Consider the following 24,670-nt stretch of genomic DNA (forward strand, 5'->3'; position numbering starts at 1 on the left):
CCAATTCGTTACCTTCTAACAGCAGAGCACACACCTCAGAGTCTCGCGCTTAGTTCGCCATTAAAGCAACAATTGGGTGGGAGTGAATACTCACAGTGGAGGACTTCAGCTCCATCCTGCAACACAGCCGGAAGAGAGGCAGAGGGAGGGAGTGAGTGCATGTGACGTCAGCTCCACGCCCCTGCTGCCACACTGCAGAATGCCCACCCTATCGCGGCTCCTTGAAAGCCCTTGGTGGCACGTTTAACTCCCGCGCCACCTCTCCCGGGCGGTGCCGCTTACAGGTTGCATCGAACCCTGTGCACGGCCAGCGAAAACCTGGAAATCATGGAGTCAAACGGCAATTGAAGCCACTCTTACTGCTTGAGCACACAGTGCTGCCCGGTATGCCTCTTGGAGGTATACATGGCTTTCAGGCCACTAAGGGATACCCATTCTCCCGCACGAGAATGGCACATTTCTAAGTAATTCATTTTTCCAGGAGTCATGTGCAAAGTTCTGCTCAGGCCAGGGTCCACATCCGCCCAGTCTGGAGCCATTCCTTCAGCATGAGTGCAGCCACAAGAGCACCATAGCACGGTATGTGCACGGAAAGAAGCCTGGAAGTGGGCAGGTGGGGACCTATGCGTACAAAACATATGTGCGGAATGGCAAGGGGCGGGTCAAAATGACACCCACACAAATGTAGTCTTTCGTTTGACAAGCTATATGGGCGGCAAGAAGACATCTGGTTTATTGACCATTCATAGGTGACAAGATTGTACAAGTGGGTCACAGGAGGACCCGGATGGATGTTTTTTTCAATAATTGACACCAAACTAACTGGTATGGCACATCCAGCATGAATTGAAGATAACTAAGCGACAAACCTGACAACACTGTTATAGACTAAAGCGATTAATGATACTAGACAAAGGACAGCCAATGACCGAGATGGAATTACAAAAGTAGGAAGGCTCTTTGCTGCAGCAAAAGTTCTGTCTTGAATGCGAAGGGGGCAGTCATGAAGAGGCGAAACCCCTCTGCAGCTGGGCAGAAAAGAAAAAAGAAAGAGTAAACACCCTCTGGACACGCAAACATTTTTCTATGAGGTAATAGTGAAGAGACAAATACAACTATTTGGAGGACGTCAGTTAAATGGTCTTCCCAAAGGCCTGCAGAGTTAGTGCAGCCCCCCACCCAGCTTACCTGCTCCCTCTACAAAATCATGAGAAGTTCACGAAACTTTTGAAAACGCGGTGCTTCAGTCTTCTTTAGTCCCCTCCAGATTCTCGTCCTCCTCATTTTGACTCATTGAATCTTTTCTTAGCAGTGAGGTGCCAATGGATATTTGTGGCACTTTATAAATACTGTTCATTCAGATGCAGAGGAACTCACATGGGACCTGCAGCCCTAGCCTTACTCCAAAAAGACTGTAAATCAGTACCATGCCCGGCACCATGCATTGTAGAGTTAAGTTATTGTGACAAATGCCAAACCGATCAAGTGCGCATATAGACAAAAGATCTATACAGTTCTGTTTATTGGGGTTTAGCCTTTATTTTCACACGTGCTTCTTTTTTAAGGCATGCATTGTGTCCTGGACTCTGCCTACCAACAAATTGTCTCCTATCCTCACTATCTCTCTCTTCTCCGTCTCCCCTTGCCCTGGTGGAGTATTATTAAATCTAGCACATCTTTGAAGAGTTGAGTACAGAGGGCTGTCACCCGTATCGCATCGCTGGGCCTCCTGACCTGAAGCCATGTTAATCCGGAAAGGTCACCGCCCCAGGCACAGAGTAGCTTCAGCAGAGCCAAATGGACGCTAGCCTCCGCGGCGTAGCTGGGTTTTTCATAAACTAACCCTGCCAGTGTCTGCCACACTGCTTGCGTTGTATTGCTATTGCAGCAGTTCTGTATATGGCAAACAAACCTGGTCGAAAGGCAGCTGCTGATGCCACAGCTGTTTCGTAACGGGGCAAGCCTCCACGTTCACTTCTCTAAAACGTGCATGCACTGAAACTAAAATCCCAGCTATTTTAGGGCAAAACACTGAACCAACCCATCTGAATTGAAGATGTTTAAATGCTTTGCTGCTGCCCGTTTGACTTACAACGTGCTTTCTCTTTCCACAAACTCGATGTTTGTGTTCCTTTATTTTGAGATGCTTTTAGTATTACTGTCACACACACAACCACAACCACACGCACAACCACACACACACACAACCATAACCACACACACAACCACACATACAACCACACACACACAACCACACACACAACCACACTTTCAGTGCACGCTTTCACCGGGCACAGACACCATCAGTCGTCAGTGCACGCTTTCTCCGGGCACAAACACCACCAGCCGTCAGCGCACGCTTTCACCGGGCACAAACACCACCAGCCATCAGTGCACGCTTCCACCAGGCACACAACACCAGCCGTCAGTGCACGCTTTCTCCAGGCGCACACACACCACCAGCCTTCAGTTAACGCTTTTACCAGGCACACACACACCACCAGCTGTCAGTGCACACTTTCACCAGGCACACACACACACCACCAGCCGTCAGTGCACGCTTTAACCAGGCACACACACACACCACCAGCCGTCAGTGCACGCTTTCACCAGGCACACACACCACCAGCCATCAGTACACGCTTTCACCAGGCACACACACCACCAGCCGTCAGTGCATGCTTTCACCAGGCACACACACCACCAGCTGTCAGTACATGCTTCCACCAGGCACACACACCACCTGCTGGCAGTGCACACTTCCACCAGGCACACACACCACCAGCCATCAGTGCCAATTTCTACAGGCACACACACCACCGGCCATCAGTGCACACATCAATTGTTAGCGCATCCACAATTAACTATTGTAGCAATCGCAGTATGGCGCACTTTACTTTTAAACATATTAATCTAAAGCACAGCATGCCACCATAGCTACAAAAATAAAGACACATTTTTTGGCCTACAATTTATAGACTTTTGTTACAATTGGTGTTGCAATATTTAGCAATGCCAATAGCTCAAACATAATTAATGCGAGTCCTATTGCATTGCAAATGCTTGTTTATATGGGGAGGGAGGCACACAGTCTTCCTCCCTAAGCCACTTTGGGGACCAGGGCACCTCATCCCCTTGAGTCTTTCTTTTTATGTATTGGATGGGTTGGCACGGCACCCCTGAGCTCCAGGTACCAAATTCCCCAGGGCCATCCTTTCTTATAAAGGGGAAGGGGTTTGCGGCCTGTTGTTTTTTATTCATTTAGAGGAGAGGGCACGCTTCCAGAAGCCTTATTTGGCCCGCGGAGACCCCAACCATCAGGGTCTTTGTCATTTTTTTCAGGGGAGGGGGTGCACAGCCTCCTCCCCCCCCCCCCCCAGCCCACCTTGAGTCCTGGTGACCCCATCCCCCAGGGCCGTTTTTTTATGGGGAGGGGGTGCGCAGCCATCCTCCCCAATCCAAGAGTGACCTTGGAGACCCCATCTCCCAGGGCCTCATGTGTAAGGTGCACCCACAAATAAATTATGCTGAGGGCGGTGGGGAGAGCCCCAGGGCATCCTAGCATGCACCATATTGGATGCTGGTGGGAGCCAGCACCTTTCCTTTGCTCCTGCCTGAGTGGGAGCATCATTTATTTATCTGCTTCCGCCGGGCAAGAGCAAAGTGTAGTTACCTGTGTGGGAGAGTGCAGAGAACCATAGTGTTCTGGGATTGGGATCCTGGGACACTGTGTATTAAAGCAAAGCAAGGATGGGGTCCCAAAGATGCTCAGGGAGGGGCTGAATACCCCCCCTGTTTTTAAAATATCGGCTCTAGGTGATGGAGTCTCCAGGGCCCAATAGTGGGGCAGAGAAGGGGCCCTTTGCCTTTTTCCGCATTAATAAGCTATCAGCCCTGGAGGATGGGTTCCCCGAGGCCCAATAGATGTTTGAGGAGAGTGCTGCTTGCCTCTACCCTTTTTTGGGGAATTGTACCAGGGGGGCCACGGTGCCAGGACTGGCTTGGGCAGGGGGTCCCCACTGAAGCCCACATCCCCAGTTTTTAACATGAAAGAACCACAAGCCCTCGCCTACCCTGGGTCAAATAATTTATATAAAAAAGGATGCCAGATGGCATTTTTCTTTTTTCTTTTTTTAGAATGTAGCGATCTTGCAGGAGACCCACAGGACTCCCATGAGATCACTGCAAAAATATATATATATTTTGGCCCTCAGTGACCCCCCCCCCCCCAGAAGGGCTAGTAGGGGCAGGTTATCCCTACTCTGCCCCCTTATGTTTTTTTCTAACTTGCGCCTTCTCTATACATAACCATATGGTTATGCACTTGCATATTACATGATGTACAGCATGTGAAATCATAGCATCAATAACAACACTTGTGGCTTCTCAATGACATGATTTGTGAGTACAAAGTGCATGACAGAGTGGTGAGTTAAAGTTAATGAATTGTGGTGACATGGTGAAGTGGTGAGTTATAGTTAATGTAATGTAATGAGTTAGGCAACAAGACTGTGTATGGTGGTGCTCAATAGTAATTTTAAGTGGTGCGGAAATTCTAAATTTAAGTTCTAATTATAACTTTGGAATTCCTAATGGTTGGATACTGTAAGTTTGGTTTGTATATATATAGGATAAAAAAGTTTTCCTAACTATAATTTAGCCATAACCTTTGTTATTTCAAAATATATATATATGTGTGTATATATATATATATATATATATATATATATATATATATATATATATTCAGGCTCTGCAGGTTTCCAACCGGCAACAAATCAGCACTCACAGCAGAGATTAAACCAGGTATGGTTTATTTTGCGCAACAATCACAAAACCAGACTCGTTTCAGCACTTGCCTTCGTCAGTGTCAGCTGGCGACGGCAAGGCGGAAGTAAATAAAGGCATTACTCACTAAAAGTAAAAACGGACCATAATACAAATTAAGGCGCCATCTTAGAGTGATGAAATAACGCTCATTACAGTGCAAAGGTAAACTCTTTCCGAGCAATGCATACGTAGCTGTACAAATTGATCACTTCTCAATAAGTTACATTAATTAAGGTATCTGTTTGCAAACATTGAGCCCTGGATGGGCAATTCATTGGTTCAAAACTAAAAACCAAAATCATAAATCAGCATCAATTCCATTGCTCGATTAATCATATTCCTGCGCTGGTAAACAATTCAAAAGTTCTGTTCCCCATACATCTTTAAATAATTGGCAATGCTTGAGGCCTAAATGGCCTGGTTAATAAAACTCCAAATTAAATTAACCAAAACTTATATAACCATACTAAATCAAATCCAATGTCAATTCATCAAAGAGGTTGAACTGTGAACCAATTGATATCTTAAAGCATTTTGATGTAAGTGTAAATTTACTCTGACAGTGACACAGTTCAGGAAACGATAGTTGTGTTCATAGGTGTGATAGTAGCTCTTCCCCTGCATTGAGTCCTCCTGGTGACTTAGTTTGGAGGTCGATAATATATCGTGACTCCAATCGTCTAAGTCTCCGTTTCAGATCTCCACCCCTAATGTCTTGAGGGATGCAGTCTAGGCTGAAGAAGCTAAGCTGAGTCCTATCGCTATTATGGTGACTAGCAAAATGTCAGGCCATCGGATAGCTTTCATCTTTGTTGGCGATGGCCCGTTGATGCTCTAAGATCCTGAGCTTAACTGCTTTCGTAGTGCTCCCTACGTACATCCGTCCGCAGGGGCACTTCAGGCAGTACACCACAAATGTGGTTGAACAAGTGATAAACTTGTTAATTCTGATCTTGGACTCCTTATGTGGCACCTGATAGCTTAGTACCCTCTGGCTATTACTGCAGGCCTTGCATTTTCCGCATGGATATGAGCCATGCATAGCCTGCAGTTCTCCTTTGGACTTTCCCTTTGTTAAGTGGCTTGTGACCAATATGTCTTTTAGTGACCTTATTCTTCTAAAAGTTATCATTGGGTGTTTTTGTAGGTCCTTTCCAATTACAGTGTCTGATTGGAGGATCCCCCAATTTTTCGACATGATGGCTCTAACTTTATTCGCTGCCACCGAATAATTCGTAATGAGTCTTATAATGCCACTCCCTCCTTTGGGAATAACAGTCTTTTTGTCCTGTAAGAGGGTATGTCTCTCAACTTGTTTTGCTTTCTCCTCAGGCTGTTGGAGGGTAAGTGCAGAATAGCCTCGGGATCTAAAGCGTTTCACGCTTTTTTGTGCGGCCTCTGCGTAATCTCTCTCTAGGGAACTGTTGCGCTTGATCCTCAACAGTTCCCCGTAGGGGATGCTCTTAACCAAGGAAGTCGGATGGCTACTGCGTCCGTGGAGGACAGAGTTACCCGCCGTCTCTTTCCTAAAGAGGGCGGTTTGGATCGTGCCTGAATCAACGAATACCCTTAGATCTAGGTAGTTGACCTCTTTCTTACTCATTGAATATGTAAATTGCAGGTTAAGATCATTTTGATTGAGAATCTTAATGTACTCTTGTGCTGAGAGCTCAGACCCCCTCCAAATTAGGAAGAGGTCGTCGATATACCTTCTCCAGCATATCACCTTATCCACCCAAGGGGTTTTGTCGTCTGCCCAGGCCACCTGCTTCTCCCACCAGCCCACGAAAAGGTTTGCGTAGCTGGGGGCGAAGCAGGTGCCCATCGCAGTCCCCCTCACCTGCCTGTATCGCTGATTCTGGAAAATAAAGATGTTGTTATTCAAACAGAAGAATATAAAGTCCAAAATCATTTTGCTATGCTCCAGGTATCGGGCGGGTCGTGGATTCAGAAAAGTCTTAACTGCTGCGATTCCTTCATGGTGTCTAATACTCGTGTAGAAGCTCGAGATGTCCATAGTAATCATCAATAAGTCATCCTCCCATTCCACATCTTGTATTTGCCTTAGAAAGTCTTTAGAGTCCTTAGTATAGGAGCTCAACTGCGATACCCATGGGGCCAAGAATGAATCGATGAATTTCGACATTTTTTCGGTTAATCCACCAATCGATGACACGATTGGTCTCCCTGGTGGTTGAGTGGCATGTTTGTGGATCTTTGGAAGGTGATAAAAACTAGGTAGTCTCGGCTGTTTGTTCTGTAAGAATAAGTATTCCTCCCTGCCTAGTATTCCTTTTCCGTACCAGTGTTCGACAAGGGAGTGGTAATCCCGAATACTCTCCTGATACTTGCGTTCCGTTGTAGGCATATAGTTATTGCGGTCCTGTAGTTGGCAAAGGGCTTCCTTACAGTATTGTTCACGACTCTGGATAACAACGTTACCGCCCTTGTCTGAGGGCTTTATCACTATTGAGTCGTCCTGTTCCAAGCTGGTGATGGCTTTCCGTTGTTTAAATGAAAGGTTCCAATTGATCTTGCCCTTCTGTGATTCTTCAAGTCTGGAAAGCCTCTGTAAGTCTTGATTCACAGCTTCTGAAAAAACATCCAATGCATCCATTGGTGTCTGTGGGAGGAAAAGAGAAGTTGGCTTGAAAGTGCTTGGTTCACCAATCTGGGTTATGCCTATGGACGTACCCCTATCAATTGTGTCAGTTGGCGGTACAGCTTGACTCCCGCCTTCTTCCAATAGGTCTTCAAGTACAGCCAAACTTTCAAGATCACTTATGCTCCTCTTGATGGGATCAATATAATAATATCATTATTCCGGCTATATATTTATATTTTGAAATAACAAAGGTTATGGCTAAATTATAGTTAAGAAAACTTTTTTTATTTATTATTTATTTTATTTATTATTTATTATTTATTATTTATTGAACGGCACAAAAGGGAAAGGAAAATATATCTTACAAATTGAAGCTTGCCATGACATAAGATTCAAGATAAGGCAGACGGCACGAAAGACATATGAATTGCCTGTGTATTTGCACGTATACATCTGTTCTTCCTTACATAGCGAGCATTTTTTAAGTTTATATTCCAGGGGCAGTACCTCTCAAAAGTGTGAATTTTTTTCGCTACCTTTGTGCAATGTATGTAGGATTACTTGAAGCTATTCTAAAGTATACTATACTTTTGGCTTTGAGTCAGACTGTCTATTCCATCGTTTAAACGCAGTATCGGCGAAACGGAATTCTGTAGTTTTTACCTGTTACTGTGTTTTCACTTTCAATTACAATTGTAGTTTTCACAAATCACGTGACTGTATCACAGGTGTATTTAAACATTTCTCTTCAGCAATGCGGGTATGTGAGCAAGGCCACTCCGCTGGCCGAAACGCGTAATCTTGTCTGATTTTGTGCTGATGGCTGAATAAAGAGTCACTGTAGCCAACAGTGAGTGAATTGAATTACGAAGTGTCCGTTTTTCTCTGTATGGTGGGTTGCAGCACCAGGAGCGGTAATTGGATATATATATATATATACATATATATATATATATATATATATATATATATATATATATATATATATATATATATATATATATATATATATATACATATCAGAAATTCAGCTGTCTACAGGATTCTTCCCACACATGGACCACCATATAAGTGCAGAAGTTGGTTTATTGCGATGTAACCATTACACGTTTCGGCTCGGTTCGAGCCTTGATCACATGACATGACATATATATATAAATAAAGGTTAAAGTAACGTTATAGTTAAGTAAATATGTAAGTGATAACATTAACGTTGTGAACTAAAGAAAACACAGAAATTCACCAGTTATAGTTAGTGGAGCTAACTATAACTTGCCCCCCCACCATGCACTGGTTATGACCTCACATATTGCATCACTCATGACAGCAGCTCTCCTCCTTTTTGGAAAACAACAAGCTGCTGCGTAATTCCCAAACGGGCTTCCGCCCGGGTCAGGGCACCAATTCTACCCTGATAGCGGTGGCGGAAGAGGCAAGATGCATGTTGGATTCAGGGGGATCTGCTGTCACGATCCTCCTGGATCTAAGTGCAGCTTTTGACACTGTGGACCATGACATTTTAATTCAGCACCTCGCTAGATTGGGAGTATCCGGCATGGCTTTGCAATGGCTCTCATCTTTCTTGAGCAACCGAACCTTTCAGATCTGGGAAGGCAGCGCACTTTCTAAATCTATCCCCCTCCAGTGTGGAGTGCCTCAGGGCTCCTCATTGAGCCCTACTCTTTTCAACGTTTATATGGCCCCACTGGAGGATGTGGTTAATCCTTTTGGGATTAAAATAGTTACCTATGCGGACGACACCCAACTAGTCGTCTTGCTATTCTAACAAGAAAGGTGCTTGGAAAATCTATTTGCCTGCCTCTCGAGAATACATTCCTGGATGACCAGCTCTCGGCTCAAACTGAATGGAGCTACAACAGAGCTTATGCTCCTGGGCCACCAACTAACATCTTTACCCAAGTCCATCTGGCCTCCCTGTCTGGGTGATCTTCCCGCCCCGAAAGACGAAATTAAAAGCTTAGGGGTGTGGTTCAGCGGGACCTGACTTTCCGGACCCAAGCGAAGAAAACAGCAGGCATATGTTATGGCCTGCTCCTGTTTGTGCGGAAGGTTCTTCCACTCTTGCCATTCCATTCCAGGAAACTGCTAATCCAGGGGTTAATATTATCTAGACTGGATTATAGCAATGCCTTGTTTTTGGCGGCACCCGAAGCAACCATCAACACCCTCCAATGTGTTCAGAACTCAGCAGCTAGGTTGCTTACCGCCTCCTCAATAAGATCCTCGGCCAGGCCTGCACTGAGATCTCTTCACTGGTTGCCGATACGTGAAAAAATAACATTTAAATCTCTTTGCTTAACCCACAAGTCACTTCAGGGTAAGGGACCCCCTATTATTAGGAATTTGATCTGCCCTTACAAGTCTTCTCGGACTCTCCGTTCTGACCTCGGAAATCTGGCCAAGGTCCTCAGAGTGAGGAAGGCGCGCTCTGGGGGCCGTCGATTCTCGGTTAATGCGGCAATGCTGTGGAATGCCCTTCCTGGCATGATTCGAACTGAACCCAGCTATTTGAAGTTTCGGAATCTTCTTAAAACATTTCTTTTTCCCAGTGATCCCTAATTAACGGTACCCTCTTCAGTCTGCTCTTTGTTCTTCAGCGCTGGGACGCTCTCGGGCAGCCATGCGCTTTATAAATCAAATTTCATTTCATTACATGTTCTATGACATGTATGGCATCACTGGTGACATCTCAAATGACAACAATGATAACATTACTGATTACATCACTGATTACATCATCCAAGCTTCCTTTGTACACATTACTCTATGAACTATTATGGCATTAGAGGCCTGAAAGTAAGTACAAAATAGCTCAGAATAATATGAAGCATCATTAATGCCATTACAGATACAACTCTCATTAGACCCTGGGGACCCCATCTCTCAGGGCCATATTTTTTTTTAAAGGGGGAGGGGGTCGCATGGCCTCCCTCTCCGAGTTTCATTAAGCCCTGGGGACCGGGACCCATCCCCCAGGGCTGTATTTTTAATTTTTTTTAAAGGGGAGGGGTGTTGCATGGTCCCTCTCCCAAAAACCTCATTAGGCCCTGAGGACCTCACCCCGCAAGGCCAAATGTATTTTTTAAGTGGATGGCGGTCACATGGCCCCACTCCCCGAGCCTTATTAGCCCCTGATGACCCCTCCCAGGGGCTATATATATAAAGAAAGGTCCTCCCTGCTACCACTCTGATAATCAGTTTGTCACCCTCTGAAGAAGAAGGCAGCCGCCTTCGAAACGCGTCAGGACTTTGACGAATCAGAACTGCATCACGAACCTTGTTCCTCTGTTCTCATGCTATTCAGCCACTTGTTGGAAAATAAAGCCCTCACCAGAAGCCCCGCGAGTGTGGTTAGTGTTTTTTAACACATGAGCCTGTATATACATATATATATATATATATATATATATATATATATATATATATATATATATATATATATATATACTAGCAGCCCGCCCCAGCGTTGCCTGGGGCAGAAAGGGGCTGGGGGCAGTAGACCCGCTCCCGCCCGACCCCCTACCGCCCGACCCCCTACCGCCCCGACTCCCTCCCGCCCTGACTCCCTCCCGCCCCCCTCCCACCCGACTCACTCCCGACCCCCTCCCACCCGACTCACTCGCGCCCCCTCCCACCCGACTCACTCGCGCCCCCCTCCCGCCCGACTCACTCGCGCTCCGACATTTTTCTTTACTGCTGCCTCCTTCTTGACTCCCCCTGCATCACACAGTCTCGCACTGAACTTTCCCTTTCCTTACCTGTGCCGCCGCTCCTCACTGCACAGCCGCTCGTCACTGCACCGCCACTCCTCCTTCGTCATCACGCAGGTTGTGTCGCGGTCATCAAACACGTCGCGTCGCGGCCAGCGCTAGGTCCCGGCCGGCGCTACTTTCAGGGGACTACTTTATTTACAAACTTAATTTTTTTAATGTAACTTTTTTTTTAAATTTATATAGCCTATGTCCATCTACACACCCAGACATTTTCATAGATGTATCGGGTGTGTAGATTGGCGCAGTGGTTCCCGAGTTTACCTGGCCAAAAGGTGCAAGTTCTCTCTTTATAATAGTAGTAGTATAGATATATATATATATACAAGTCAACAAGTGAACAAGTCCCCTGCGTGGGACGAAACGCGTCATGGCTGCCGCTGCATCGCAAAAAGAACACCAATAAATCTTGCAGCAATTGAGCCCTGTGGTCTGCGCTCTTTCTTTTTGCAGAAGAAGCAAAGTGTGGGGAGAGTTTCCTGGTATATATATATATATATATATTTTTTTTAAAGAGTGAGGGGGGCCAAGTTGCCCCACTTTCTGTGCTTCTTTAGACCCTGGGGACCCCACCCCCCATTGTAATATATGTAAATTGAAAATGGAGGGGGACTGTGTGGCCCCCCTACCCGAGCTTCATCAGGCCCTGGGTACCCCATCCACAGGGCTGTATTAAATTTAAAGGGACGAGGTTTACATGGCCCCTTTCCCACCCCTATTATGGTCCTAGGAATCCTATTACTTGTAACATGTATATTTTTTATGAAGAGGGGAGCATGTGCCCCCCTCCCGAGCAATTTTTGGGCCTGGTGGCCTCCATCCCCAGGTCCCAATAAATTTAAAAAGGGGAGAAGGGCACGCACCTCCCTCCCGAGCCATTTTCGGCCCAGGGGATCCCATCCCCTGGAGCCCAGTCTATTAATTAAGAGGAGGAGGGCACATGGCGCCCCTTCCAGAGTCATTAAAAGAACCAAGCGGCCCTCATCCCCCATGGCCGTGTGTTTTTTTAAGGGGAGCTCGGCCCCCCTTGCCAAACCTATTTTGGCCCAGGGGACCCCATTCCTCTGGGGTAAACACATTGTTTCAAGGTGGTTTACCTGGTGCACTCACAGGGCACCCACCATACACAATGTTGGGGCCACTGGGGGAGCCCCTGGGCCCCCATAGCCCCAGCCGGCTCCCTGCATGCTGCTGGAACCGGCATTGCCACCTCCCGTAGGGAACATCGATTTATGCTGTCCCCTCCAGGCGGGAGCAATATCTTTATCTGTTTCCTTCCAAAACAGATCTCAAATCTGCTCCCAGCCGGCAGGGGCATTTTTAACGCTCCCACCCGCTGGGAGCAGACTTGTTTGCTCCCATTTGCCCAATGTTTTGAAAATGCTCCCTGCTAGTGCCGATGTGGGCAGGGAAACTGCTGTGTCATGGGTGGTGCCCTGTAGAATAGGCAGACCCTCCAGCATTTCGTGATTTCGCAGTTTCGCGATTCACGAACAAATGGCAAAATCATCTGATTACCGCGATATTTGCTATAGTGGGCGCTAAAATGGGTCTTCCAGAAGAAAGGAAAAAATTATGGCTTCTTATTGGTTGCACACCCGCTCACTTCACTGCGTGCCGCCTTGCAGCCGTAAACTAACTGCTTCAAGCAACAATCAGAGGGGCCTGGGATGCTTTTTTAAAGCAAGATATAATTATTCATGAATCAGATTACTCTAACAGCCTCCTGCACAGCCTTCCACTATAGTTCTATAGTCGTTTGGACGAGCTATCAGTATTGGTAAGTGAATCCTATTTTCTCTCTGCAGATACAATCTCATCTGGTCTTGTCGCCAGTTGTATGTCTCGGAAGAATATGTGTCTCTCTTTAAATTCTGCACACTAGTTTTTAAACTCTTTTACAGGCTCTACCCCCTTTCGAGACCACTCTGAACGCATATCTCATCCTGTCTTTCTAGGTTAGTTTTCTCTCAATATCTCCAAATAGTTTTCAATTTCACTGCTTACAAGAGGGGTGTCCAATGTACAGCCACTGAACTGAAACGTGTAGCCAATGGGTCATTGGTTACATCCCCTCCATGCACACTTGTGTTGGTTCCTCTTGAATGAAGACTCCACTAGTGTTTGATTCCAAGCCTCCATATGATTCCGAAAATACACAAAAATTTCATGGATCCACCCATGAGACCCATAGTGTCAACGTGCAACAGCCTACATGAACCAATAGGCCAGTTTTTGGATAAATATTTACAACCCATGGTCATGAAATTGCGAACCCATATCAAAGACACAACTGATTTCTTAAACAAGCTTCAAACCATATCCAAGGAAGAAAATGAAGAATTAATTTTATGCACAGCAGATGTCAGGCACTATATACATCTATCCCTCACGCCTCAGGAATAGAGGCCATTGAACAAGCATTGCTTAGCTTAGAACTCAACCAGTCTCTACAAACCTTTCTTATGGAACTCACTTTGTTTACCCTGTATACTTCAAATATGGTGACAGGTGGTACCAACAACTTGTTGGCACTTCAATGGGCAACTGTGCTGCGCCGGCATACGCAAACATCTTCATGGGTCAATACGAAGAACACCATATCTTCTCAAATAAAATATGGCAGACATCAAAATGCTAGTACGCTTCATAGATGACATTTTCATCATATGGAAAGGTACGGAACAACAACTACAAGGGGCTCTATTAACATTAAATTCAGTGGACGAACGTATCCAACTGACATGGGAGATTTCAAAACAGAGAGTTACATTTCTAGATGTGGAATCAGATCAACACCAGATGGCTTTGTGACAGACATATATCGGAAACCCACCGATCGAAATAACATGTTACACTATTCAAGCTTTCACCAAGTATCCTTGAAAAACCACCTGCCATTTTCCCAAATGGCCAGAGTGAAGCGAATCACCTTGGACCCACAAACAGCGACAGCAAGAATAAAAGAAATGGGAGAACGTTTCAAGAACAGAGGCTATCCAGAACTAACAATAAAAGAAGCCGAGAAACACATACTAACAAAAACAAGAGGTGACCTACTCACTCCAAAAATCAAAGCAGACAAGCAAAGAATTGTAGCGGTAGCCAAACTCTCCACTTCCAGCCCACAGTTCAAAAGAATTATCATCAAACATTGGCCAATTTTAAACCTAGAACCAGATTTCAATAACATCTTTGAATCAACCCCACTGTTTGCTCACACAAGGACAAAAAACTTTGGTGAAATTCTCAAACAAAAAAAGTCAAATGGAACTCAATACAAAGGAACCAGGCCCTGTTATAATTGCAGCAATTGCAACAACTTCATTACTGGCAAAGTTATAACCCATCCCATGAAGGGATACAACATTAAACTAAGGGTCACAGTCACATGTGACACCCCTAACGTAATTTACCTGTTGAAATGTCCCTGCGGAAAGGTGTATATCGGCAAGACCCAAAGGAAACTGAAGACACGCATTGTGGAACACAAGTCCAATATCCTCACAAAAAACAGTAAATCAGTGGTTGCATGTCATTTCATGGAAGCCCATCATAACATATCACAACTGAAATTTCTTGTGCTGGAAATAGTTGAAAGAAGAGAGGGAAGAGATAATAACCAGTTTCTATTACAAAGGGAAAACCACTGGATATACAAACTGGGGTCCTTGAGACCCAACGGACTCAATGAACGAATTGAACTTTCTTCTTCTTTGTAATTAAGTAGGCTCTCATAACTGATTTGGAAAAGTGGGTGACATCACCCACACCTTGGCTCGACATGATGGAGGATTGTGATAAATTATGCTTATATCTATTGGGGAATTGTTCACACAACTCACACCTTACAATTATTCTAGTATCCACCAGTATGTTCTTGACCATGACGTTTATTTTTCGTTTCTTAATCTCACTTCGTATTTACAAACTTCGTGTTTACAAATTTCATATTTAGTTTTAATTTCCCCCTTTTACAGATCGCCTTTACATATGCAACCGTTGTTTACATATTCTGACAAACTCATCTTTTACAGATGACGTTCGCATCACGTTAGTCTTTTTTCCATCCTCGAACTGATGAGGATTTCTTCACTTTTCCCGGTTTCACAAACACGGAAGTAAACTTCGTTAGCCGACGGCATTAGAGAATAACATGTTGAAGGCGGCGTAATCCGCTGTTTAAAACGGACGAAACCACGGCGCGAGGGAACAGAATCCAAGGTGGGTGATAATCTCCCGGCATCAGAATAATTTAATTATTGGCGGTCAGTATGACTCTTTAACTGACGAGCCTTTCATCCCTTTTCGTATAGCGCTCAGAGTTTTTGAAATACAGCGATTCAAACGTGAGTACATCACTACTACACTATCGTTGCGCCAATACGGGCACAATCACGGGTATCGAACACTGCACACTGCGTTGCATGCACTTTCATTTTGTTTCAGTGATTCACATGAACACGTTATTGAAATTCCCTGCATGGCTTGAACCTGACTAACTAGTACAATTGTATGATACATATATGAGTGTAAATTGTGAACAAATGTTTTATGTCATGCTCCCAACAGATTTTGCTCCCTGAGGAAGGGCACGCAATGCCCGAAATGCATTGGAGCTCACATATAAAAAAAATTCATTCAGGAAGAATCATGTATAAACGAATGTGAAAATTGGAATGAAAATAACGATGAGATTAATCGTAACACCTTGGCTGCTAGGCGTTTTCCCCCTCCTGTGCTGGAAATTGCCATTTTGCTGGTGCCATGACGAGCTCAGCTCGTCATCAGCACACGACACCCGTGGGTGATGACGAGCTGAGCTCGTCATCAGCATCGAAAGGGTTAAAGAATCAACAGTTTAACGAATAAAAGCATGGAATCAAACACTAGTGGAGTCTTCATTCAAGAGGAACCAACACAAGTGTGCATGGAGGGGATGTAACCAATGACCCATTGGCTACACGTTTCAGTTCATTTAAAAAGGCACCACAGACGGAGAGCGTCACCCAACATTAGCACCTTTACTCACGAACTTAACAAAAAATAACTTCAAAAGGAGGCAGTGCATCAATCCCAACTCTTGAAGCAATGTACAGCCACTCCCATAACTGAATTTTTGGATAGGCACTTGAGGTAAAACAAAATACACTGAATCGAAATGGGAATCTTCAGAACGTTTATCCTGAGAATCTGACATGTTGTTGGGCCTTCTGGAAGTTTGCTAGGTGCTCAAAAAGGGGGTAGGAGCACGCCGCTGACACGTCTCCGCTGAATTACCTCTTTGCATCATGGTCAATGTGGTTCATTGTTGTTCGCTCCATACACAGTTCTTAAAGTTCATTAGCCAGTGCCAGTATTCTCTTCAAGCGTATCCCTAGACACGTGTTTCTAGATTCCTCTTTAATCAGTAGGGAAAATATTCACTCTCTGTTCTTGCCTGCCTCTGTAGCCACACCAGGTCCCCATATCCACGCACATCAGTGCTCCTGCTACACTATGATGTCTTCCAAATACAATATATGTTTTATGAGTAAAGTACGAGTGTTACAATTTTTGTCTCTTTTTTTCTCTCCCCATTCCTTCCTAATGCTGTATTATTTCGGTTTGTTTGTCTCTGTAAAAGAAGTCATTGCAGGCTGACAGTATCACTGTCCTGATGATGATCCCTGTATTTAATTGAATGGGATCAAAACGCCGTCAACCTAAAAAACAACGTGCACACAATTAACTATAACCCATTGTGTCACAGTCGTTGTTACACACCTTGTTTGTAGCATTATATATTCAAGAGCAAACCTTTTCTCTGTTTGGCCTGATTGTTTTCTGTTGCTTTTTGACTTTTGTTTTTGCAATTCTGTTATGTTCACAACTCTCACTCAGTCACTCGTTCACTTTGTCACACTTGTTAATACATTGCATTGGATACAGGACTGTGTCCTACTGACCATTGCTACTGTCCCTTGACAGAAACATTTATTTATTGCAAATTAAAATTCTAGCAAACAAGAAAAGAGTGTTCTATGGTACACAAAGAACCACACATGGAGCAAAGAAATATGCCACTGGCCTCACTCAGGTCAGTTAAGAAAGCCCTCACTCACCAACCTGGTTGATGACCTGCTTCATCATCGGGCCCCACTGAAGAGGCCGAGTGCCTCTCCAGTGTGCTGCGACGCCAGGTCTACTGCGGAGCGGTTTTTTTTGTGAGTTTAGGCGTGAAGTAAAACTAATTAGTGGTGGTGAGAGATAAAAATATCTTAAGTGTTTCAAAAATTATTTATTATTTGATCACTGGGACATAGATAAAATATAGTGTTGGAAAATAGTCCAAAATTATTTGTTTGGTTATTTCCAGAAACTTTTAATATCAGTCAACATGTTTCTGCCTTAAAACAGTGTAAGTTTACCAGGCATTCATCAGGACGTAAAAGTGGACTAGACCCTGGCGGTATGAGCACCCTAAGGCTCACCTTGACCTAGGGACGTGAATGTGAAAAGTAAAAAAGTGAAAAAAGTGCAAAAGAAAAGAGCTTGCTCCTTCCCGGTTACTCCTGGTTTAGGAGGCTTACCGACTTAAGGTTACTGCACTTGTATGGTAAATGAGATCAACACCATGGGTCACGGGAGGGGGGTGGTAGCGTATTTGGCACACCGCCCTTGACGCCAGGCACCCTCTCGGAACCTGAAACACCCTCGACCAGACACCGGCTGGGTAGATCTTATAGAATCCATTGTGTACTATATTTATTCTTGTTGTTTGACATTTCGCTTTAACTAGGACCTTTGTTCTGTTTAAAACAATTGATACCCTAGGTCCTTGTTTACTTATAGGGTCCTGAGAAAACATCAAAGAATTCCTAGCACACTCAACTTTCATAGGTTAATGCCAGAGAGCAACTCTCAGCAAATTTTGGGATGTTCTGATGAATGATTGTGGTGACCGGTATTACCCATACTCATGACTTTAAAGTCTTTGAAGAAAATATTTGGTTTTATCATACATATATATATTACCTACTGGTGGTCTCCAGTAGGTAGGTATAGTTAGGACCTGGTTTCCATAGGAAAAGCATTTTTTGTTTTGCTAATAACCGTTTAATGAATCTTCATGAAATTTTCAAAATTAGTGTGCAAGTCAGTTCAGCTGCTGTCTGACAAGTTTCAGGGTGATTCGTTAAGCAGGGGCCGAGAAAAAGGTGGGGGCCCAAAATGTGTTTTCCCCATGTAATTTCCCATTGGGATTTTTGACACGACTAAAATCTAAACCACTGAACAGAATTACACCAAATGTGGAATACAGCTAGATCTTGGCCCAGAAAAAGTGTTTTTTGTAATTTGGTGTAAATCTGTTAAGTAGTTTTAGAGTCATTAAAGAAAAAAGATTTAGGGATATCTAGAGATACGGATCCACACACCAACAGCAATGGCTTGATTAGCTGGCCACAACATGAGAGAAAAGTTGCTGCCACCATTTTGTCAATTGGTAAAAGGTTCCCTGGTGGGGGGATAATACAATGAAAATAGATTATAAGTTAATGGGTCAGGATAGAGGTATGCTAATACCATGGGACTGATGAAGGGATCTGTAAGTAAACCCTCATGTGCAAGAAATTCTCCCCAAACATTTTTGGGGGATGCGTGAGGATCTGTGGATCCACTTACCAATTTAAAAAAATATAAACTCATTCACAGACCAACTCACACACCGACACAACATCTCACACACCCACTTACACATCCATACAGCCACTCACAGACCGAGAGAACAACTTACATACCAACTTAGAGACCCGTACAGGCACTCACACACCTACTAACACCCACATACACACCCATGTAACCATTCACATACCTGTACAGCAACTCACACGTACCCACTTAAAGACTGACATAACCACTCTTATACCCATTCACAGACCCACATAGTCAGACACACACGCACTCACATACCCAAACACTCACACACCCATGCAGCCCCTGATATACCCACGCAGCGAACCACTCACACATCCACTTACACACTCACACACCTACCCAGAGACCCAGAGAACCACTCATACACTCACTGACAGACCCACAGAGGCACTCACACACCCATTCACAAACCTACACAGCCAGTCACACACATACTGACACACACACCCCCACAACTGCTCACACACCGAGGTTACGGTGGTGTTATAGTTAGAACATAGCATTAAAAAGGTTAGGTTCAGATTTTACACACCCAAAACCATAGGAATTTAGCAGGTATAGTCATCTCAAGTAACTATAACCCAAGCTCTTATGTAACTATAACTCATGCCCTCGCAATGCACTGCTAATTACATCACTTGTGACATGTTCTATGACATCCTTGATAATATCACTGCAACATTAGCTGTGCAAATTAGTGATGTTAAAACTGTGCTTCGAAGGTGTGCAAAATAGAGTTACCTTAGGGCATGAGTTATATTTACTTGAGATAACTCTAACTATAACTGCTTAACTTCTATAGTTTTTGTGTGTGTAAAATCTGAACCGAACTATAAAGTCCCTGTAAACTTTGTTTTTATAGTGAATTTCTAAGGTTTTAAATTCTATTTCCTAACTATAATTGTCCCCGTAATCGGTGGTTTTTCAGTTACTACGTAACATGCAGTTTTTATCTTCCTACTATACTTGTATGTTGACCGCATTTAAACTCAGTGGACCTCATTACAAGGTCCCTTGATGTGGTGTTAATTTCGCACTCCTTAGTAAGGATGCATTGAGTACAATTAAGTGTATGGTAGAGAGTTAATGTGGAATCTGGGTTGAACCCTGAGAATCACTTCAGTAATTACTGGCCTCCAGTAATGAGGGTCTATATGTGCAGTGTTGGCAAAGGCTGCTAAGCACCTATAGAGCGTCAAAAAAGATAAATAAATATGAGCTTTAACTAGGGTGAGGAAAACAATTGTATAATAGAGTCGGAGATGCACGTGTAAATATGAGAAAATATGGGGACTTGGGCATAGGGGGTCTAGGCACATGTCCAGAGGAAAGACAGAATGCATGGAGAGTTGGGCACAGTGGGAACGGGGTGGGGGGGGGGAGGGGCTTCAGTTTAATGCAGGTCTGGGGTAATGCAGTCGTGACTTTGTTTTGTCAATAATCCATGTGTCAGAAGGGGGTGGGGTGGAGGGAGAAGGCCTGGGTTCCAGAAGCCCTACAATGGCTGTTGTGTTTGTTTTGCTTGTGATTTCGTAGTCAACTATACTGTCTTGACATTTAAAATTATTTAAAAAAAAAAAAAAAAAAATATATATATATATATATATATATATATATATATATATATATATATATATATATATATATATATATATATATAAACAAATATGAACTTTAACTGTGAGCCTGTATCAGAGTCCGGAAATGTTCTCTTTTTCAGTGGTGAAATAACTTAGCACTTGTCAGAAGTACCGAAAAAGAGCAACTTGTTAATATCACGAATACACAAAATGTTTTTGAAATGGCAAGCAAAACCTGGCGAATATTTGGAATCTTAAAAAACGAAAATTGATTAGCTTGCTTATTAGAAAAAAATGAGACGCCAGAATTGCTTTGTTGCCTGAGAAATGTAAACTTTCTTTTTCGGTACCTTTAATCACAGCCAAAGAAACTGAATTCAATGTTTTTGGTGATTCCTGTATTAAAACGTGTCATCATTTCTGCATGTTAAGAATTTTGCATTAGCAATTCTCAGTTAACACCCTGTTTATAGAGTCAAATGGTCTTGGATATATTTATAATGTAGATTTGGTTTACATCTTTCTTTGCAGAGCAAACTGTCTGACCTGGAAGTTCTTGCTTTGATGATAGCAGCTCTAAGCCACGACTTGGACCACAGGGGTGTAAATAACTCCTACATACAAAGGTAAACATCGCTCTTCACAGGTCGGCATTGCAGCGGCCATGGGCTATTGGCCAACTGCATTCTAGCTGGTCTCTCCTCCAATGGCCAGTTTTAAACATATAAAAAACGTGAAAGTGGTAACCGCCAGCTGACCGATCAATACTGGTAAAAAGACCAAGGACCCGATGTAGGTAAATCTACATTTACCACTTCATAAATACCGAATTATACCGAATCGGTATTTATGAAGTGGTAAATTAGAGGGGGGGAGATGTAGGTATTTCAGATTCGGTAAATACCGAATCTGTAAGATTCTGTATTTACCGATTCTGTAAATACCGATTCGGTATCCCCCATTGCTTCCTAAGGGCCTTGAAGCCCATAGGAATCAATGGGCATTACCGAATCGGTAATTACCGATTCGGTAATTACCGATTTGTGCAAGGGTGCAGGGGGTGTCACTTTGACACCCTCCAGCACCCCAAAAAAAGGCATGTGAGCCATGTGGCACACAGACATGCCCTAAGGGCATGTCTGTCTGTCACATGGCATAGGTGTGCATGCAAACATGTGCATGCACACCTGGATTCGGTATTTTAACACCCAATTGGATTGGGTGTTAAAATACCGAATCTGAAGGGCCTGTGGGACTGAAAGTAGTCCCACCTACATCCCAAATTTAAAAAATCGGTAAAATTACCGATTCGGTATTTTTGCGATTCGGTAATTTTACCGAATCGGTAAAATACCGAATCGGACAAAAAAAAGGTCCCCTACATCTCAGTAGGCCAAATACCGGTCGGAAACGGCCGAAATCGGCCGTTTCCGACCGGTATTTGGCACCTACATCGGGCCCTTAGACTTGATAAGCACGCTGTGCCTATGCAGGCTTTATGGTATTATTTTTGTTTCCCAAAGTCAAACCCCTGAACCGGAGCATATTTTTAGAGAAATCGAAATAATGCTGGGAAACTAGCTCACGTCATACATGCTATTTATTGCTTACTGTGGTCTTCATCATGGCTCTGATTGAGCATAGTGGATACGCTTTCTCTTAAATCCCCAACGGGGGTCCATGTCTTGGCCTTCTGATGAGAGTCGTGCCTTTGTAATCCTATCCCCGCAGAGCTGACGTATTTGGATTCAAAGTTAAGTACAATTCATCCACAATAATGAAACTACAATGTCAATCCTCCCCAAAAGGCTCATTATTGGGATGCCATTTGATTCAGAATTGATTTTGTAGCCCCAAGCCAACTGCGTCTGATGGATCCACCATACAATATCTGCTTAGTGATAACTATGGGTGTCTTTTCAACTTTTAACCTGTGCTTCAAGAATGTCTTTTACCTCATGGTTTAAACAAAGCGCCTGAACTACTGCAGTGTCATTTCCACTCTTCTCTTAGCCGAAACCACTGGTAACCCTCTAAAAGGAAAATCGGGCCATTGGTGACCGCTAAAAAGGGTTGTAGCATGTACCAACCCTATTTTGCAAGTCCGTAACTTGTTACCAACTCCCAAAATAGGGTTCGGGAATTGCTATTAGGAAGGGACGTGTCCAGGGCGTCCCTTCCTAATAGTGAGACACAGAGGGATGTGTGATTGTTTTGCGACTGCAAATGCGGTCACAAAACAATCAGTTACCACCCATTTCAAATGGGGTGGTAAGCCTGTCGCGACCAGGAAGGGGATCCCAGGGGAACACTTCCCCTTTGTGTTTGGCAGCGAAAATATTTTTTAAGAGCAGATAGTGGCCCCATGGACCACTGTCTGCCCTTATAAAATGAAAACAAAACTCAATTTTATTCTTTTAGACCTATCCCGTTTACATTTAAGAAAAACGGGCTACATTTGAAAAATAAACGTTGCTCTAATTAAAAAGCAAACACAGACATAGTGGTCTTCTGTCCCAGGCAGGCCACCATCCCAGTGATTGTAGCCCATTCCCAATGGGTCGCAAATTGCGCATTTGCGACCCCATTGGGAATCGCTAAATGGGTCGGAGTCGCAAAAAATCACAATTTGTGATCCTCAAAACGAAATGGTCGTACATTTGGCCCTCATTTTTTTTAATATATCACCCCCTGAATGTCAGAAGCTTGGTGGTCCTGTGCAACATTTGTTAATGTTTTTTTTTATTTGAAATTTTCAGTTCTGTCAGTATGTTGTACCTTGGATAGCTGGTACAATCTGTTCCATAGCTCTGAGCTTTTTGCTTTTACTGTTCTTCTTCCACGTTTCTTCTACTTTAGCTTTGATTGTTGCATTGGAATGCCATTGTGCAACGAATAGGTGGCTGTTCCCAGGAGCACACCACTGTTGCAGTCTCTTGAGCAGTGTGGATATTTCATGCATCTCCCTTTTGATTATTTATATATTGTATGTCGAACAACTAAAGTGGCCATCACCGTGGGAAAGAATGTGTGGGTTCTGTGGAGATTTTTGACGTGTACAGGAAGTGTGGCGCCTTAACTGGTAGCGGTGTGTGTTAGGTAAAAAACAACAATAATGAAGACGGTGCAGCAAGGTCAGAAGAGAACCCGAAACCTCTGCAGAGAGTGGCCAGGGCCCACTCGGTAATTATTACAAGAATTCTGTGCACACGTTAAGCGAGGTGTATACATGTATCATGCTTAATCAATAGAACACAATAGGTAGTAAATGGAACAAAGTGGACACGATAGAAAGTCTTTTTGTTCTTCAAAAGATTGTATTTGACCTTCCTTTGTCGGGTACATCCGTCCCAAACCAGCTAATGCCTGGGATATGGCAGCAAAGAGACGGGTCCTGTCTTCCTAAGGGGTGGCCATTTCCCAGGCATTAGCTGGTTTGAGATGGATGTACCCGCCCGTCTCTGAGTCCACAGTGACTCACTATCGCTGATTCTTTCAACCCAGACGCCGGGTCGGAAATATCACCGGCTATACAGACCGTTACCCCATTTGTGCTTACAGCCCTGAAGAGTCACGGGCTCCTTGCCTGCTTGACGAAACACGTGTCTGTTACATTATTCTCGCTATGTCTCTTTAAAGTTTGGAATGTCAATACACCTGTAATTCTGGTCAGAATGTTTCATGGTTACTTCATGTTTAGCTTTCGATCTGCACGCATTCCTGAGACATCTTCCTTCAATAAATCCTTTTGAAGATAACACAATCTCCGTGTTTTTATACATTTTAAAAGTGGCGACGAGGGAAGAAACGACCCATCATTGTTTTCATCATTATTTTTGTTCATTTTTGCTATTTCCAAAAAAAACCGGATTTTTTTTTTTCAACCCGTGTGCAACTTAATTTATTTTCAAGCATGATGTGCTGAATGATTTCTCTACAAGACGCCTCAGCGACGCTTCAACTAAACACTAAGTAAAACGCCTCTACCAAACGCCATGAAAGACGCTTAGAGGAACTTCCTGCCTCTGCCTCAGGAGAACGTTAATCTTCACCGTGTCATTTACGAAGGTATGACAATGTTTGAAAGTGGCATCTGAAAGAAACGTGAGGCGTGTAGCGTGTAACTGCTGTTTTTAAACGCGCAAAAGCGGCATTGACATTATCGA

General features: G+C 43.8%; 1 protein-coding gene across 10 annotated transcripts in view; it reads left to right on the top strand.

The window, feature by feature from the left end:
• Positions 1-24,670, top strand: part of PDE5A (phosphodiesterase 5A) — a 783,446-nt gene that overhangs the window by 645,471 nt on the left and 113,305 nt on the right. For all 10 annotated transcript variants that reach the window (XM_086961429.1, XM_086961430.1, XM_086961428.1 and 7 more), the window contains one exon: positions 21,036-21,130. In XM_086961429.1, the coding sequence (XP_086817555.1) occupies positions 21,036-21,130 (95 nt within the window). The remainder of the gene's footprint in view (positions 1-21,035; positions 21,131-24,670) is intronic.

Source organism: Lissotriton vulgaris, chromosome 3_1 (genome assembly GCF_964263255.1).
Source record: "Lissotriton vulgaris chromosome 3_1, aLisVul1.2, whole genome shotgun sequence".
NCBI classification, from domain to species: Eukaryota; Metazoa; Chordata; class Amphibia; order Caudata; family Salamandridae; genus Lissotriton; species Lissotriton vulgaris.